At 47.3% G+C, this 15963-nt stretch overlaps 1 protein-coding gene across 5 annotated transcripts in view; it reads right to left on the bottom strand.

Annotated features, from left to right (window-relative positions):
• Positions 1-230: 230 nt before the first annotated feature.
• Positions 231-15963, bottom strand: part of ERBIN (erbb2 interacting protein) — a 2559118-nt gene continuing 2543385 nt past the window's right edge. For all 5 annotated transcript variants that reach the window (XM_069627374.1, XM_069627371.1, XM_069627370.1 and 2 more), the window contains one exon: positions 231-3558. In XM_069627374.1, the coding sequence (XP_069483475.1) occupies positions 3451-3558 (108 nt within the window). In that variant the 3' untranslated portion in view covers positions 231-3450. The remainder of the gene's footprint in view (positions 3559-15963) is intronic.

Genomic DNA, 15963 nt, shown 5'->3' with positions numbered 1-15963 from the left:
GCAGTGCAGCACTGCTTAATTAGCACTCCCTGGGCAAAACATTGGGCTTAAACAGGAGGTAGTAGCCACGCATGGGCAGTAATGAGATTAACTATGACAGACCAATTCAGCTCTAAAAAGTAGATATATCAACAAGAAAATCTAAAAATACAGAAAAAGGTACACATACATTTTAGACATAAGCTTTTCAGAAAGTGCTTTGCCATAAAATAATTCACATCACGCAGAGCTTTGAAGAGCATTAGTTTATTACCTATTCTCCATGTGTTATCTCAGAAACATTCTAATTATGTACAAAATTTGGAATGTTGAATAAATGCTCACTGTTAAAACTTTTTTACATGGCGGGCAATCAGGGCATTCTTCTATAAAAGAAATGTATCACAGCAAATTAATCATAAAAGGCTTAAATGTTTCGTTTATTGCTGTATTGGCGTGTTCAAATGTGATTTAAAGTATGTACACGTTTTGAATCTCCAGTCCAAAAATAAGGAAATCAAAAAAATAAATATTTACATAATAAATATCTGGGACATTTCTGAATTACATTAAGTCATCTGAACTGATTCTTTAATGAACGGCCAAAGTGATAAGAAAATATTGAGTTTTTATCAACTTGATTGATTTCACATTAAGTTCAGCAAACATTTTGACCCTTAATCTGTACAAAAATAGACATGATGAATTTTGCGGCGTTAGAGACAGTTAAGGTTTGCTTTACAAGCATTTCATGCACCATTGTGACCACAATGACAGAAATGTTAACGGAACTGGAAACACAGAATCTATACATATTCTGGCAGCATAACTGTTTTACATGGATGCCAAAAAGGACTTCCATTTAGATCCAAGTCGTCATTTTAATTTCTAACAGAAACCAAAGAAACAAACTGTACAGTATTCATGCCTTTAAAGTTCACAGTTCGCAGGCCCAAAAACATTTTCTGGAGTAATTTAATAAAGGTAGTACGAGGGCACCCATAAAAAAATAAATAAGAGATTCATGTTAAAAGGTGCTTCGGTAGAAGTGGAAAATTATTTTTCAGCACGAAGCAGAAACTGCAGGACTCTCCCCAAGGTAGCCTATCAAATCATGCTCTATAAATGATTGAAATTTCATTAAACTCGTGTCTTAAAAAGAAGTTATGTGTAATAAATTGTTTAAAGTGCAGATCCACTCAGGAACTGTTCACTGATGCAATGTCCTAAGTAAACAATTAAAATACACACAATCCAACCAAATTGTCAATAAAGAATCAGTTCTTTTGTACTCATTCCCCTCGCAAACGTTAATAGTATACGCAATTCAATAACAAATTCAAATTCAGCAACACCCACTTAGGTACTCCCTTTACAAGGCAAAGGTGTGATGATACAAAGTGTGATACAAAAAAAAAAGACACATTGAAAAGTCAATGTAACAAAAATAATGAAAACTAGACAATCAAAAGGGAATGCCGAAGACTGCATTATCTTCTCTAGATTCTTAGAATAAGGCAAACATGCAGTATGAGAGCTGTATTAAAATGCAGCAATTTCTTCTAATGTTTCGTAAAATAAAAATTCCTATGTAAACAGAAATTAAATTCAACTAAAATGAGATATTATGCAAACAGTTCATAAAGGTTGACAACCCAAATGATTAAACTATACAGTACAAGCAACAAATACCATTTTCAGCTAGTATAAGTTTGAAACAAGTGCAATCGTGTTTTTGAGCTCATGGTCTGAAATGTACAACGGGCTAAGCAAAGGAGAGCTCACTGTTCTGGATTTATTCTTGCTACCCAGAGAACTAAACCGTTCACTCTCCAGACTACTACTCAGACGCAACTGGCATTTCTGCTAGATTTCAGTGAAAACATTTTCAATACTGATACACCAATCAGCAACCTACTTTACACCACTCCAAAAGACTAAATCAAATTTGAATATACAATTAAAACGAAGTGCAATAATAGGATATTGCTATCAAGAAAGGCTCTCAAACTTTTAGCCCTAAAACAGTTACTGGTCTTCTATGGCACTTTCCTGGTCCTTACCAACCATCAATTGATTACCACCTTACATGGTGAAATTGTCTCTCAATTACATGGGCAGAGGGAAAAAACAGAACAATCCCAAGGATCATAAAACAGTTTGTATAGCAATAGGGAACAAAGGCAGCCTGTGGTAAATCACGATTATGTCAATACAATCGAAAACTTTCCAATGACTTTGTTTTAAATATGACCTTTGAAAACAGCCCTTAAACAAAAGTCATTACATAATGGTGGGCCCAAAAGACCCACCCCTTTAGTTACTTCCCCTGCACAGCGATTCGCTCATCACGGTGTCGCGCTTTCACAAGCAGAACTTTGGTTACCTAGCTCAATGCTCATTGTTCTTTTAATTTAACAAGGCAACACAAGGCCAAACAAATTCAAGGTCGCTCCACTTTACAAATCCATACAATTTTGCTGGGTGTTAACATGCAACGGAATCCTAAAAACTGGCCCTTTCAGTTTAATTATGTCATTGCACATCTATAAATAGGTTTAAAATGATGCTTTGGTTAAAAAGCATCCATCACAAAATAAAAACTCATTGTTAGCAACAATCTGTTAAGCAGAGAAGTAGAAGAAACATGTGTCTACGGCACAGTTAAAAAAAGCATTGTTGCAGGTTTTAAAAAACAAATAAAGGTTATATCACACTTGGCAAATCGACAGCCAGTGGCAGGCTAAAGAGCACATCCTGAACTATGTTAAAACGTTTTAAATAGTAATGTTCTAACAAGGTTTCACTTTATTGCAATGTTCTATCAGTCAATAGATTGTTTTCAATGGCGTTGCCCTATTGGCCCGCACGCGGGTACTTCTGACAGGAACGTTATTTTACCTGGTCTTTTTATAAAGTGAACCAGCTCGGTAACTACCATAGTAAAACCCTCACTGTGAATTATCTTGTTCACCCCTACAGAAGTGGTTTGAGCATAAAACAGTAAAATGAGTAGTATGAAAAAAAGGCATAAATAGCTAAAGGACAGACAGCCCTGCCGCCTGCCGCTGGCTACACCTGCAGCTCATTATGGGCTTGCACACAGTTCAACAATGTGAATGAATTGTCAAAAAATAAACCTACAATCTGTACGAAAACAAGTGTTTGCTCTTTCAGAAGAGATTCGAGTGCTATAAAGTTCAAAAACGTCTTTAAAGTGTCTGAAATGTACGACTCCAAATGGTGTCCTGTGTAATCTTTAGAGTGGTCCTTCCCCTCTCACAAGTTCAGTATTTCTTTGCTGTACATTATTTTAAGAGATATCCGTCTTTCACATTGATGTGTGTGCGCGTACACAAACACAAAATACATGCACACAATGCATTCATTCATTGAAACATTCTGGAATTCATATTCCGATATCCTTAGATTGCTATCTTTCTGGCCGCCGTCTTTCTTCTACAATGCCATCTAGGAAGAAGCATCTCGTAATATGATCAGTTCCACTGTGTTATGGAAAGTCTTTAATAAGGATACAGCTTGCCCATGATCAATATTGATAAAGCTGTATCCATTTGCCTAAAACACAAACAAAAAAGAAAGCAAGAGTTACAAGCATTCCGCCACAGGTAAGCAGAAGTCACATTTCTCATACTGTGTGGCATAGGTGGGCTAATGAATAGGTTTTGTATATTTTTTATACTTTATCACTGGAATCCCGTTTCGTTTATAAAAAAAAAGTATACGATGACACTAGGACGAGTGGATGAAACCACTTCAGATTACTCTGTAAAAAACCAACGTGGATTTATGTATGCCCCAGTCTAATATGGGTCTCAAAACGTCTAACAGGAAGTGCAAGTCACAGCACATGCATATTAACAGTATCCATCAATTTGTTGAAGGAACTAATAATCCTGTGTACTACCAGTGTTGTCAGTTTCAAACTATGCACAGATCTTATAACCTAAACTGCTGAGAAATACCAGGACTGCCTCATTTCTCTCTTTAAATTCACTTCTTTCTTATGTGCTGTTAGGTTAAGATGTTCATATTTGTGATAAATCTTCTTGACCTGTGTCAACCCCAGAACGTTTTGCTTGGTCTTTGTGAGTGGGAATCTTTTCCCCCTCTCACCTAGTGTTTTACTCTTGTGACCTTTTGATGTCTTTCCATAATGTATGATTCGAGTTATAGTTTCCTATAGCTTTTGGGCTTAGGCTGGGTTGATCCTTTGGGATTCCCTGTTAATGTAACTTAATGTACTTTGGTGAACTACTGTTCCCAAGGGGTAAAGAGGGATTTTCATCCCCTTTACATTTTACATAAGTGAGCCAGCACACCCCACCTTATGTGGAGTGCTGGGGGGATACAATGTATCCCCTTTCTGGCTTAGCTGGTAAAATCGATGGAACAATTGCAAGTTTACTTGAATGGCTGGTGGCAGTGGTTTTACCTGGGTGACTTTTTAGTCTTATTACTTGCAGGCTGTTAACTCAGCCTCGATAATGCACAAAAGGGCCACCATTTAGCTAAAAAAGGTGGGCTCCTTTTCTCACCATTTCCTGTTTGCTTGTCGTTTCGGAGGTCTTCTCCTGCCATTCTAGGCGGTAACAACCTCAGTGGAAATTTTGTCTTTGGTTGGAATCCTTTGGATTCCCCGCCCAGGGTCCAGAATGTCTGAGAAGGCAGGAAGCGAGGGATGGGTCCAAAACCCTGCAGCTTGATATCCTGATTGGATAGCGAGGACACCCCTTTCTGTAAACTGCAGAGAGAGATCTTGCAGAAGTTGTGCTGTAGTTCCTGGTAAAGGCCGTTAGGCAGAAACCTGTGCAGGTACCTTAGGGACCACTGTAAAAAGTTTAAGACTACAGGTGTTAGCAGTAAACCCAATTGGTAGCAGTCTGTACCACCCAGAATTAACTGGTAGCTGTGGCTGAGCAGTCAGACTTCTCTCAAGAAGAGTTAGGCAGTATATAGAGTATACACATAAGGTACAAAAATACAGTAGCACAAGAAACACTGACCAGAGCTTTGGTATAAAAGTATATAATTATTTAAAAACACATTTGTAAAAATACACTGGCACTAATATGTCAAGCACGTTCAAACACAGTCATTAGGGATATATACACCTCCCTGATTAATTATTCGACAAGTCTTAGGCAAAGAACACCACTTATTATCAACACAGAGGTGAGCGCTTAACCAAGATGGCACTCCAATAATTATTTAAAAAGGGAGAGAAAAGGCAGAAATAGGAAAACACACAATACCAACACTTTTGAAGAACCACAGCAAGTCAAGAAAGGCAGGGTCTACTGTAGAGCAAAAAGTTCATAGGCCAGGCCCACTCTTGGAGAGAGCAAGGTGGAATGTGCCCAAGATCACACAGTTGAAGTACACTTTAAAAGTCTTTGCAGATAGTTCAAAAAGGAGTTCGATCAGTTCAGAAAAGTTAGTTAACAGGTCCGAGGTCACCCCAGGATAGAGAGTCAAGGATTTACGGGACACCTTGAACAGTCTGTTGCAAGGGAGACCAGGCGCGACACAGTACCTGAAATGGTGAGAAAGCTCCAGTGGGGGCAGTTGTTCCTGGCAGCGGGTGCAAGTCGGTGCTTCGTCCAGGGGAAGAGAAGATCTCGACGTGGAGGAAAGCTGGAGGTCGTTGCACTGCCAGGGAAGAAACCAGCCACAGAGTTTCCCGGTTAAAAGGTGCTACCCTTTTATTCGCAGTAGTGGTGCAGCGTGGCTAGCCGGCCGCCGGGGTGCTTGGCACAGGCGGTTCGACCACGAGACGATCTAGGAAGAGGAAAAGAGGGCAAACTGGTTAACCCCACCAGTTCAAAGGAAGAAGACTCTCCTGGAAGAAGATCTTCTCTGTCGTTAGGAAGTGGTGAGTCGGTTCAGCAGGGCTCCACCGGTGGTGTCGTCGTTGCAGGTCGGCTCAGCTTCTTTCTCTTCGGATTCTTTAGGTCCTGTGGCGACTTCTGAAGTTCCAGTCCCCAAAGCCCTGCTTTTATGCAGAAAACCCCCATTCATCAGTCCTAGCTGTCACTCAAACATGCTAAGCGGTGAGCCGGGCGGCTCACCACTGGGCCAATCACACAAGAGTGCAACTTGAGTTGCCGAGGCAACTCAGTCCAGGGTGCCTATTCCCCCCCCCCTCCCACACATCCTGTAGACCCAGACAGAGTGGCACCACTCTTGGAGGCTTCTGTGCAGAAGCCCGCCAAAAGTGAAACAAAAGGCTCGACTTGGGTTGGAGTTACAGAGGCGAACACAAATGCCATTGTCCTGGCAAAAAGACCCAACCGGGGAACAAATATTAAATAAATAACCCGGCGGTATCTTTAACATTGCACCAGAAAAGTGGTGCGTTTAAAATGAATGGGAAAATCCCATGGGAAATATTCTGGTGGAATATTTCGCGTGGTAACCACTGCCACCAGCCAGAAACTCGAAAAGCGGGGACTGGACAGTGCCCCCTTGAAAAACAGACCCAGGGGCAATCGAATTACCCCTAACAGTACTTCCACAATATTATGGTTTGTACTGGTTCTGTTAATAATTTAAGACAGTCCCAGGGTATGGAGTCTATGTTTGGGGGTCACTATGACACCCCTGTGTTACTGCACTGAGGGTGCTGTGTAACACACATACCAAAAACACATGAAGCCCCATGGAGTAAAATACCCCATACCCCATAAAACACATTACAAAGTCAAAGGACACTCTGAAATCATGCCTAAGAGTGGGAGAAAGAGTCTCACTCTTAGCAGGAGAATAAAATAAACCCCAAAAATCCAGCAAAGCTGCTGGGGGACTCACTAGGTTTGGGAAATTAGCCTTAACAGAGAATGCTCCCTAACAGACTCCGAACCTGGAAGCTGTTGATAAGTCGACCACTGGAGCTGAAACCTAAGAGGAAGATGAAGAAAGCATGTTTGTAGAGATTTTCAGTGACCAGAGAGCCTGCTGTGTAACCAGAGCCTGATGCAACCTTTCCTTCCAATCGACATAGGGGTCCCAAACACGCGACTCCTAAGCCGCGGCTGGGGAGATCCACTTGTCTCAAGAAGACCGGTCTTTTGAGCCACCCCACGACGTGCTGAGGTTTTGCCGGACTGCAATACCCCAATATCTTGGGACCTCAAGCCATTGTGGATCTTCCGACGTCAGAATCTGTCAAACTTTGGTGGCCTCCTCTGGGATCTCCAGAGACACTATTCGAATCCCTGAAGTCCCTTCACCAGAGTGCAGGACCGAGGGAGTGAGGAGAATCCAACCAGCAATACTCATTCTTCATCTGGCTGCAGTAAAAAGGTGCCAAATCCACAGAGCGTGAGAATCCGGGATGTATCCGTTGCTGGAAGCCTCCTCCGACGACTGCTGCTTCAAGTTCCCATCCAGCGTCCAGTTCTTTTGCCTCCAGACCAAGAATCCAGGGACCTGGCCCTGTGCTGCTGCATCCTGAAGACATCCACCCAGAAGCTCTTCTTTTCTCCTAATGTACTGTGCAGGATTGGGTAACACTTAACGTATGTTTGGTGTGCATCCTGTGAGGCTGAGTAGGCGATTTGTGTGGTTGGGAGTTTGCTCATACCACTTTTACATGCCTATTGCTGGAACACATATAGGGACCTGTCTCAGAAGTCCTTGAACATTAAACTAACTCTGAAAGTAAGATTTACTTGTTAAAGAAGATCGTCTCTTGAACTCTGACTTTCCTGTAATTGAAACCTATCTCAACCTACCTACAAGCTGGCACCTAGACCACTAGGGACCCTCTTCTACCTCTGAGAAAAATCATGCAATTGACTAGGGAAAGACTGGATAACAAAAGGCTGCTGCTTTGAAAAGTATAACAAGTTTAAAAGTACATCCTTGCTTACAGAATTAGTGTGGTAACTGTATCTCTGTGAAAGAAGTTACAACATAGTCTTAAGTTTATGCTTACCTTTGAGTTGCATTCTGTCCCTCTAAAAAGCGTATACGTTGCTTTACTTTGATTGGTGTTTCCCCCCCTTTTGAAATGTAATAAGTGTTGGTACTGTTTTATCATTTCTTAATCATGAGTTTATGAGTAATTATTGTTTTATCATTGCTTAAGCGAATGAGTGTACAAGCTTACCAATAGGGTTTACCTACCTTGAATAAGGAACAAGTTACTTACCTGTAACAATTGTTCTCCAGCATGGGTCTGGCATGGATTCACATGCTCATGAATATTCCCCGTCGTCAGGCTGGGAATCCTCGGTAAAGAAAAAATCAGTATCAGTTTCGTTTCTGATCTGTCTTTCGTAGTAGTAACCAATCACTGATCTCTGAGTCATACTGACCACAGCCAATGACTGCCCTCTACCTAAGCCCCGCCTTTGGCAGCCATCTTCAGATTTGGTAGCACGTGAAGTGGCAGTATTACCAAGTGAAGAGCCGCAGAGGGGTAGGCGGGAGGGTTCGCATGTGAATCCATGCCAGACCCATGCTGGAGAACAACAGTTACAGGTAAGTAACTTGTTCCTTCTCCAGCATGGGGTCTGGCATGGATTCACATGCTCATGAATAAAGAATACATAGCAGCACACACATGCACAACCACGGGAGGTGGCAAAGGCTCAACATTAAGCATTACATCAAACTCAACATTAAGCAATTCTTACCTCCTCACCTGGCTCACCTTAGGCGAACAGATTGCGCAGCACTGCTTGGCCGACCCTGGACTTCTCCCTGGAATCCCGATCGACGCAGTAGAATTTCGTGAAGGTGTGCGTCGACCTCCACGTAGCAGCCCTGCAGATGTCCAGCAGGGGCACACCAGATAAGAACGCCGTAGTAGCAGCGATCGCTCTGGTCGAATGGGCTCTCGGACGGCCTGGCAGCGGTCGGTTAGCCAACCGGTGACAGTGCATGATGCAGCCGGAGAGCCATCTGGAAATAGAAGACTTCGAGAGAGCCTTCCCTTGATTCACAGGTCCAAAGTTCACGAACAGCTGTGATGTCCTCCGGAAACTCTTCGTGCGGTCCACGTAGAACTTCAGCGCTCTAGCCACATCCAGCGAGTGCAAAGTCCTCTCGGCCGGCGACGAAGGAGACGGGAAGAAAACAGGTAACACCAAGGGCTCGTTAAGATGGAAGTCCGACGGCACCTTGGGCATAAAGGAGGGGTGCGTCCTAAGCACCACCCTTGAATCATGGAAAGTTAAATACGGTGGTTTGCAGGATAGGGCCTGGATCTCTCCCACTCGTCGTGCGGAGGTAATGGCCACCAGGAACGCAGTCTTCCACGACACAAACTTCATTGGTGCGGAGTGCATCGGCTCGAATGGGGGCCCCATGAGCCTGGTCAGCACCACGGTAAGTTCCCACGCCGGGGCCGGGGCCTTTACCGGCGGGAACGACCTGAACAGTCCCTTCATAAATTCTTTTACCAATCGATGGGACCACAGGGACGTCCGTCCTGTGGTTCTGGTATATCTGGAGATCGCCGCCAGATGAATCTTAATGGAGGCATGGGCTAGCCCAGCCTTTGCCAGCGATAGCAGGTACGGCAGCACTTGAGGGGCCGCAATCCGTAGGGGGTTGATCTTCTGTGCTCGGCACCAGACAGAGAACCTCTTCCACTTATGACCGTAGCATTTGAGAGTCGAGGACGCCCTGGCCTTTGCAAGAACCTCTCTGCAATCGGCCGGTATATCGTAGCCTCCAAACTTTAGCGCTGCAGGAGCCAAGCCTGCAGGTTCAGCGACGCCGGGTCATGGTGGAAGATGGCGCCTCCTTCTCTGGAGAGAAGGTCCGCGTCCGCCGACAGCTTGATGGGAGGGGACGTTGACAAGTCCAGAAGGTCTGGGAACCAGATCTGCCTCGGCCACGCCGGTGCGACGAGGATCATCCTGCACCGGAACCTCTTGAGCTGGCTGATGAGTCGAAGCAGCAACGGCAACGGAGGGAACGCATACAGGTATAGGCCATCCCAGGGGAACGAGAACGCGTCGCCCATGCTTCTCGGCTGGGGAAACCTGCTGGCGAACCTCTTGCACTTCGAGTTCGTCGCTGTTGCGAACAGGTCGATTTGGGGTTTGCCACATTGTCAGAAGAGTTGGTCCACCTGATCCTGTCGCAGTTCCCACTTGTGACACGCGCGCAGCTCCCTGCTGAGCGAGTCGGCGATGGTGTTGCTTTCTCCTGCCAGGTGGAAGGGAACCAGGAACATCCCCTGGGCGACCGCCCAGTGCCACAGATCCTGTGCCTCCTTGGATAGGGCTGGGGATCTGGTGCCTCCCTGCTTCCGTATGTATAACATTGTCGTGGTGTTGTCCGTGAAGATCCGCACCACCTTGCCCTTGAGCGACGGGAGGAACGATTTGAGAGCCCAGAACACGGCTCGGTGTTCCAGGACGTTGATGTGCAGGAGCCTCTCCTCCGGGAGCCAGAGGCCTCTTGCGTGGAGATCTCCGGTGTGGGAGCCCCAACCTTCCAGGGAGGCGTCCGTCGTCACCGTCTCCTGGTACGCTGGTGTCTGAAAGTCCTTGCCCGCCGTGAGGTGCGCTCGAACACCCCACCACTGAATCGCCCGCCGGAACACCTCGTTGAGGGGAACCCAGTCTTCGAAGGTGCCCGTCGCTTGCATCCAATGGGCGTCGAGAAATTCTTGAAGAGGGCGCATCCGTAGTCTGCAGAGGCGCACCAGGTAGATGCACGAGGACATCATCCCCAGGAGGGACTTGATGGACCTCACCCTGGCCACGTCCGTGGCAAGCAGGCGCTGGACTTTGCCTAGAATGGTGTCCGCCTGCTCTACCGACGGGGCCGCCAGGCGCCTCACTGTATCGAGCTTCGCTCCCAGAAACAGGGCCACCTGCGACGGCACCAGGTGGGACTTTGGGTAGTTTATGGCGAATCCCAGGTCTGTGAGTAGCTGGACGGTCCTCTCAGTGTGTTTGTCGGCGAGTTCCTTCGTTCTTGAGCAGATGAGCCAGTCGTCCAGGTAGGGGTAGACGTGAATCCCCGGCAGGCGCAGCCGCGCTGCCACTGGTGCTAGGCACTTGGTAAAGACCCTGGGGGCCGACTTCAGTCCGAACGGCAGTGCTCTGAATTGGTAGTGCCGTCCCTGGACGACGAACCTGAGGAACTTTCGGTGACTTTTGAGGATGGAACGTGGAAGTAAGCATCCTCCACGTCCAAAGACGATAGAAAGTCGCCTTCCTCCAGCTGTCCCAGTACGTGCTGGAGGGTGACCATCCTGAACTTCTGTGATCTGATGTATTTGTTCAGACGACGAAGGTCCAGGATGGGGCGCCAGCCGCCCGTCTTTTTCCTGACGAGGAAGTACCTTGAGTATACCCCAGAGCCCGGGAGCCTCCTCGGGACAAGCTCTATGGCACCTTTCCTGAGCATCGCCCGTACTTCCAACAGCAGTTGCGGGACGTGATTCTCTTTCCTGGCCACAGGTGGAACGTGAGGGCACTTCTTCAGGAATTCGATAGAGTGTCCTCTTGCCAGGGTATCCAGCACCCAACGGTCGGTGGAGATGGACTTCCACGCGCCGACGAAGTTCGTCAGCCGGCCTCCCACCGGGGTGTTTCGGTGGGGGCCCGAGACCACGGCCGGTTCAGTCCTGCTTGGAGGTGGTGGTCTTGCCGCCCTGGCCACCTTGCCGACGAGGCGCTCCGTGCTTGCTGCGACCCCTGTAGGCCTCCTGAGACGAGGAGCGTGCCGCCTGGCGGTAGGACGATGAGCCACCGCTGGATCCCTTGGAGGCACCCTGTCTGCCTCAGGAGCTCCAAAAGGGCCGTCGTCGTTGAAGGGCTCCTAGGGCGTGGGCCGTCTCCGTGTCCGTTTTTATGGCTTGGAGGGATTCGTCCACCGCCTTCCCCAACAAGTTGCTGCCGTCGAACGGCATGTCCAACCCCCTGGTCTGGACGTCCTGACAGAAGTCGGTCGCCCGGAGCCAACCCCGTCGTCGTAGGCAAACACTGTTGCCCAGCTGGCGGAACCCGGTATCGGCAATATCAGTTGCCACCGTTATGGCGTGGTCCGACGCCACCTCGCCCTCTTGCAGTATTTCCAGGGCCTCGGACCTCTTGTTGTCCGGCAGGAAGTCCAATATGGGACCCAGCTTAAACCAGGGCTCCCTGTCGTAACGGGCCACGATCGCCAGGGCGTTGGCCGCTTTGATCGTCGAAATGACCCTCCGCCCCATGGCGTCCAACTTCTTTCCCTCGCCGTCCGGCGGGGAATTCGACATCGAAGCTCCTGACCCCGCCGCTTTCTTCTTCGCCGCCGCCGAGACGACCGAGTCTGGCGTTGGCTGGGCCCTGAGGCACAGGGGAGTGGTTTTGGGGACCCGGTACTTCTTCTCGTACCGGTCCCGTTTGGCTGGTGCCGTGGAGGGGTTCTTGAGAACCGACAGGCCCTCCCTCCCAGATGTCATCGATTAGGGGCACCGCGATGACCGTCTTCCTCTTGGCCTCCCGGCGCTGATAGAGGAAACCTTCCTTTCTCTGCTCCTCCGGGCAGAGCTGGCACAATTCGGACGCCCTGGCGATCATGGCGTGGAATGAGCCAATCTCGTCGGGCGGCGAGGCCCGTGCGACGGGAGACGGGAGTCCCGTTCCGTCGTCGTCGCCCTCAGAACCCGTCGTCGAGCCCAACGCACCGTCATCTCCCGACTCGTGGGAGGATGAGGAGGGAACTGCAGGCCTTACGGGGCGAGCGGAGGAGAGGGTTGGGTCCTCCGTCGTTTGTTCTGAGGACTTCCTGACGGGCCCGGTTGCGGGTCCTCCGGCCTGGGCCGTGGGAATCTCGTCCTTATCTCAGAGCATAAGGACTGGATGGCCGAAAAAATGGCCGCCGAGCCATCCTGAGGCCTAGGAAAGGAAGGTTGCTCTTCCTCACCATCGTCGTCTTCCTCGGTTATCTCCCGAGGAACTTCCTGATGGGATCGAACCTTCTTGAATTGTTTGAGGTTCCTCACGGCCTCGGTCAGTTCCTCCTCTGAGGCTGACTCCGAGCTCGAGGAGGGCACAGTGCCCCCCCTCGCTTCTTCCACCATGGCGGCCACGACGATGGGTTGAAAAGAGGATTCCCTCCTTGGCGGCAGGGAAACTCTAGTCCCGGAGGCGGTCTCCGCTGGCGGTGTCTCTGCCGGCTTGGCCAGAGTCGCCGCGATAGCCTCGATAGAGGCCTTTGCCTGCTGGGTAGGGGCCTTGTCCACCTTAGGTGCGTCCCGGGCCCTCTCCTTCGGGGAAGGGGCGACGCCTCGCTCCCCCTCGCTCCCCCTCTTCCGAGATCGGACGGGGCTTCTCCCGGAGCTTACCCGGGGTCTCGCACTTCCTCTTCCCTGAACCGGAACGTTGGCTCGTGGTTGACGGTGCCAGGGAAGGTGTGCCTTGCCTGGCGACCGAAGAGCCCGACCTTTCGGGGCGTCCGCACAGGACTTAGAAGCCCACTCGGACCCTTTCTTCTTCTTCTCACCCGTCGAGCTCTTCTCCAACCAGCGTGCGAGACGGGATCGACTGTCCCTCATGGTCCGCTCCGACAAGTTCTTGCAGAACTGGCAGTCCTTCTCTACATGAGTCTTGTCCCCATGAAGACAGTAGAGGCATCGCGAATGTTCGTCTTCCTTAAACACATTCTGCAGCCCGCATCCAGGGCAGCTGCGAAACAGCTTGGGACCGGGTGACGAACTCGCGTCCTGGCCCATCTCGAAGTAGGCCGCGAATCTTCTGGAATCCTCCAAGAAGTTGATTTGACGAAATCTTCACCCTTGAGGGGCGTAGGAAAATCCTGCAACGGATTGCCGTTAACGGGAGTAGAAACGGTGGAGCTTGAGGCTCGATTAACCGAAAAAAAGTGAAAATTCACCTGAAAAAAGCGCGAAACACGCAGTAAAGCTCGAGAGGTAAGCACGAGGACTCCCAACACTTGAACGTGCGGTAAAAATCTGAAGATGGCTGCCAGAGGCGGGGCTTAGGTAGAGGGCAGTCATTGGCTGTGGTCAGTATGACTCAGAGATCAGTGATTGGTTACTACTACGAAAGACAGATCAGAAACGAAACTGATACTGATTTTTTCTTTACCGAGGATTCCCAGCTTGACGACGGGGAATATTCATGAGCATGTGAATCCATGCCAGACACCATGCTGGAGAACATTGTGTTCTTCTTAAAGTGTGCCATAGGGTGTTGCTTTCTGTTATTTGCATTATAAAGACCTAAAACAGTGTTTGGGGTAATATTTGACTTTGAGATTTGCTTTAAGCCTCTCTTAAAAGTAAATGGTTACTTACCTTGAATAGCTGCTGCTCTTCTAAACTTGTAACAGTGGGTTGTGCCTCCCCTGAATCTGCCTAGAGAAGTTCCTAATTAGTCAAATCGTCCATTACTTATCTTGAAAGACTTTGGGTCTTTCTTAGTGTAATTGGGTTTTGCTTTCCTTGAATTGCTTAGTGCATTCAGAAATGGTTATTGTGTGTTAATCCTAATCATTGAGTAGCTTAAAGCCTCTCCAGAAAGTGTGAGTTGTTTGACTAACTCTGAACTGAGTTCTAAAAAGCAATGTTGCAAGGAGTATACTTGTAACAGGGTTTGTTTATTAAGGGATTTCTTAACTGAGTGTCACTACATGACTTGACAGGGTATACTACCCTTGAATTACTGACTGTATTCAAAAAGTATATGTAATCTGGTTTTAACCGCCCTGCCCAAGAATAGCTGATTGCATTCAGAACGTATTATAGGTTTGACGCACCTTGAACCGCTGATTGCTATTCTTAATAAGGTTATACCCTGGGATGTATCCCTTTATTCTTAATAAGGTTATACCTTGGGATGTATCCCTTAAGTATTGAGTTTGTTTTTCATAATTGTGTTTATACTATGTGACAGTACTTACTTACCCAAGATTTCTCTTGGCCTACATGTATTTAAATAAACCCTTTATTTTTTAATACATAGTGTTTCAGTGTTTTTTTACCATATGTGTGCTACAATTTCTTTGTACTCATTCTACAGCCCTACACTGGAGCTTATGTACTGCCTCACATGTATGGTTTTATGACACCCTTAGTTGGACTTTGGAAAAATGGTCCTAACATGTACAACGTTTCATTACTTTAGTATTTGAAATTTCTAAGACTATAATCTCTTCTGATGTTGGTGCAACATTGTCTCGCAAATAAAGGTATGAATGTAAGGATAGAGTAGGTATTTACCTACAAAACACACAGATCCACATTACAAAAGGTAACAATGAGATGCACATGAACGCTTGGAAACTGAAAAAATAACAGAAAAACACAAATAGAAACACAATCCGGTTACCTTATTACTGAGCAGCCCTAGGAAATCACGCTGACACATGCATCTCCTTACTGCCAGAATTGAGGCACAATCCGAGCTGTTTTTATTGTTGCACATATTTTTCTTTTCTTTTCTCTCATTTCGTTTTCTTCCCAATACCCCAGATCTCCTTAACACCCATCTTTTCTGGAAGATGCCCCATGCTACTGAAATTTCCTGATCTTGAGAGAAGATCTGACGATGTAACTCGAAATACACTGACAAAGGATCCCCGCTGGTAGTTGACAACCGCAACGGCCGACAATGAAAGGATCGAAGGAAAAACTATAAAAAGTTACGAAATCACAATTCTCGAGAAGCAATTTGAGAGGACTCCTAACACAAATGTGCAGTAAAAATCTGTAGATGGCTGTCAGTGGTGGAGCTTAGGGAGATGACTGCCATTGGATAGGAGCAGTATGACCCAAAGGACAGTGATTTGTTAGAGGAGACAGCAGTTTTCAGGCTAAAGCGAAACTGCTTTCTTTTTTACCGAGGGTCGCCAGCCTGACAAGGGGGAATATTCATGAGAATGTGATTCCATGGCAGATTCCGTACTGGAGAAGCACAGCCTTGAGAGTTATCACTTTCAGTAGTAGGAACCTCTGGTGTCTCTTTTCATTGTGTCGCATCATCTAATATC

Source organism: Ambystoma mexicanum, chromosome 6p, assembly GCF_040938575.1.
Source record: "Ambystoma mexicanum isolate Mex_15411 chromosome 6p, UKY_AmexF1_1, whole genome shotgun sequence".
NCBI lineage: Eukaryota > Metazoa > Chordata > Amphibia > Caudata > Ambystomatidae > Ambystoma > Ambystoma mexicanum.
Note: the sequence above shows the minus strand (reverse complement) of the source record. Positions and strands in the feature narration are given on the sequence as shown.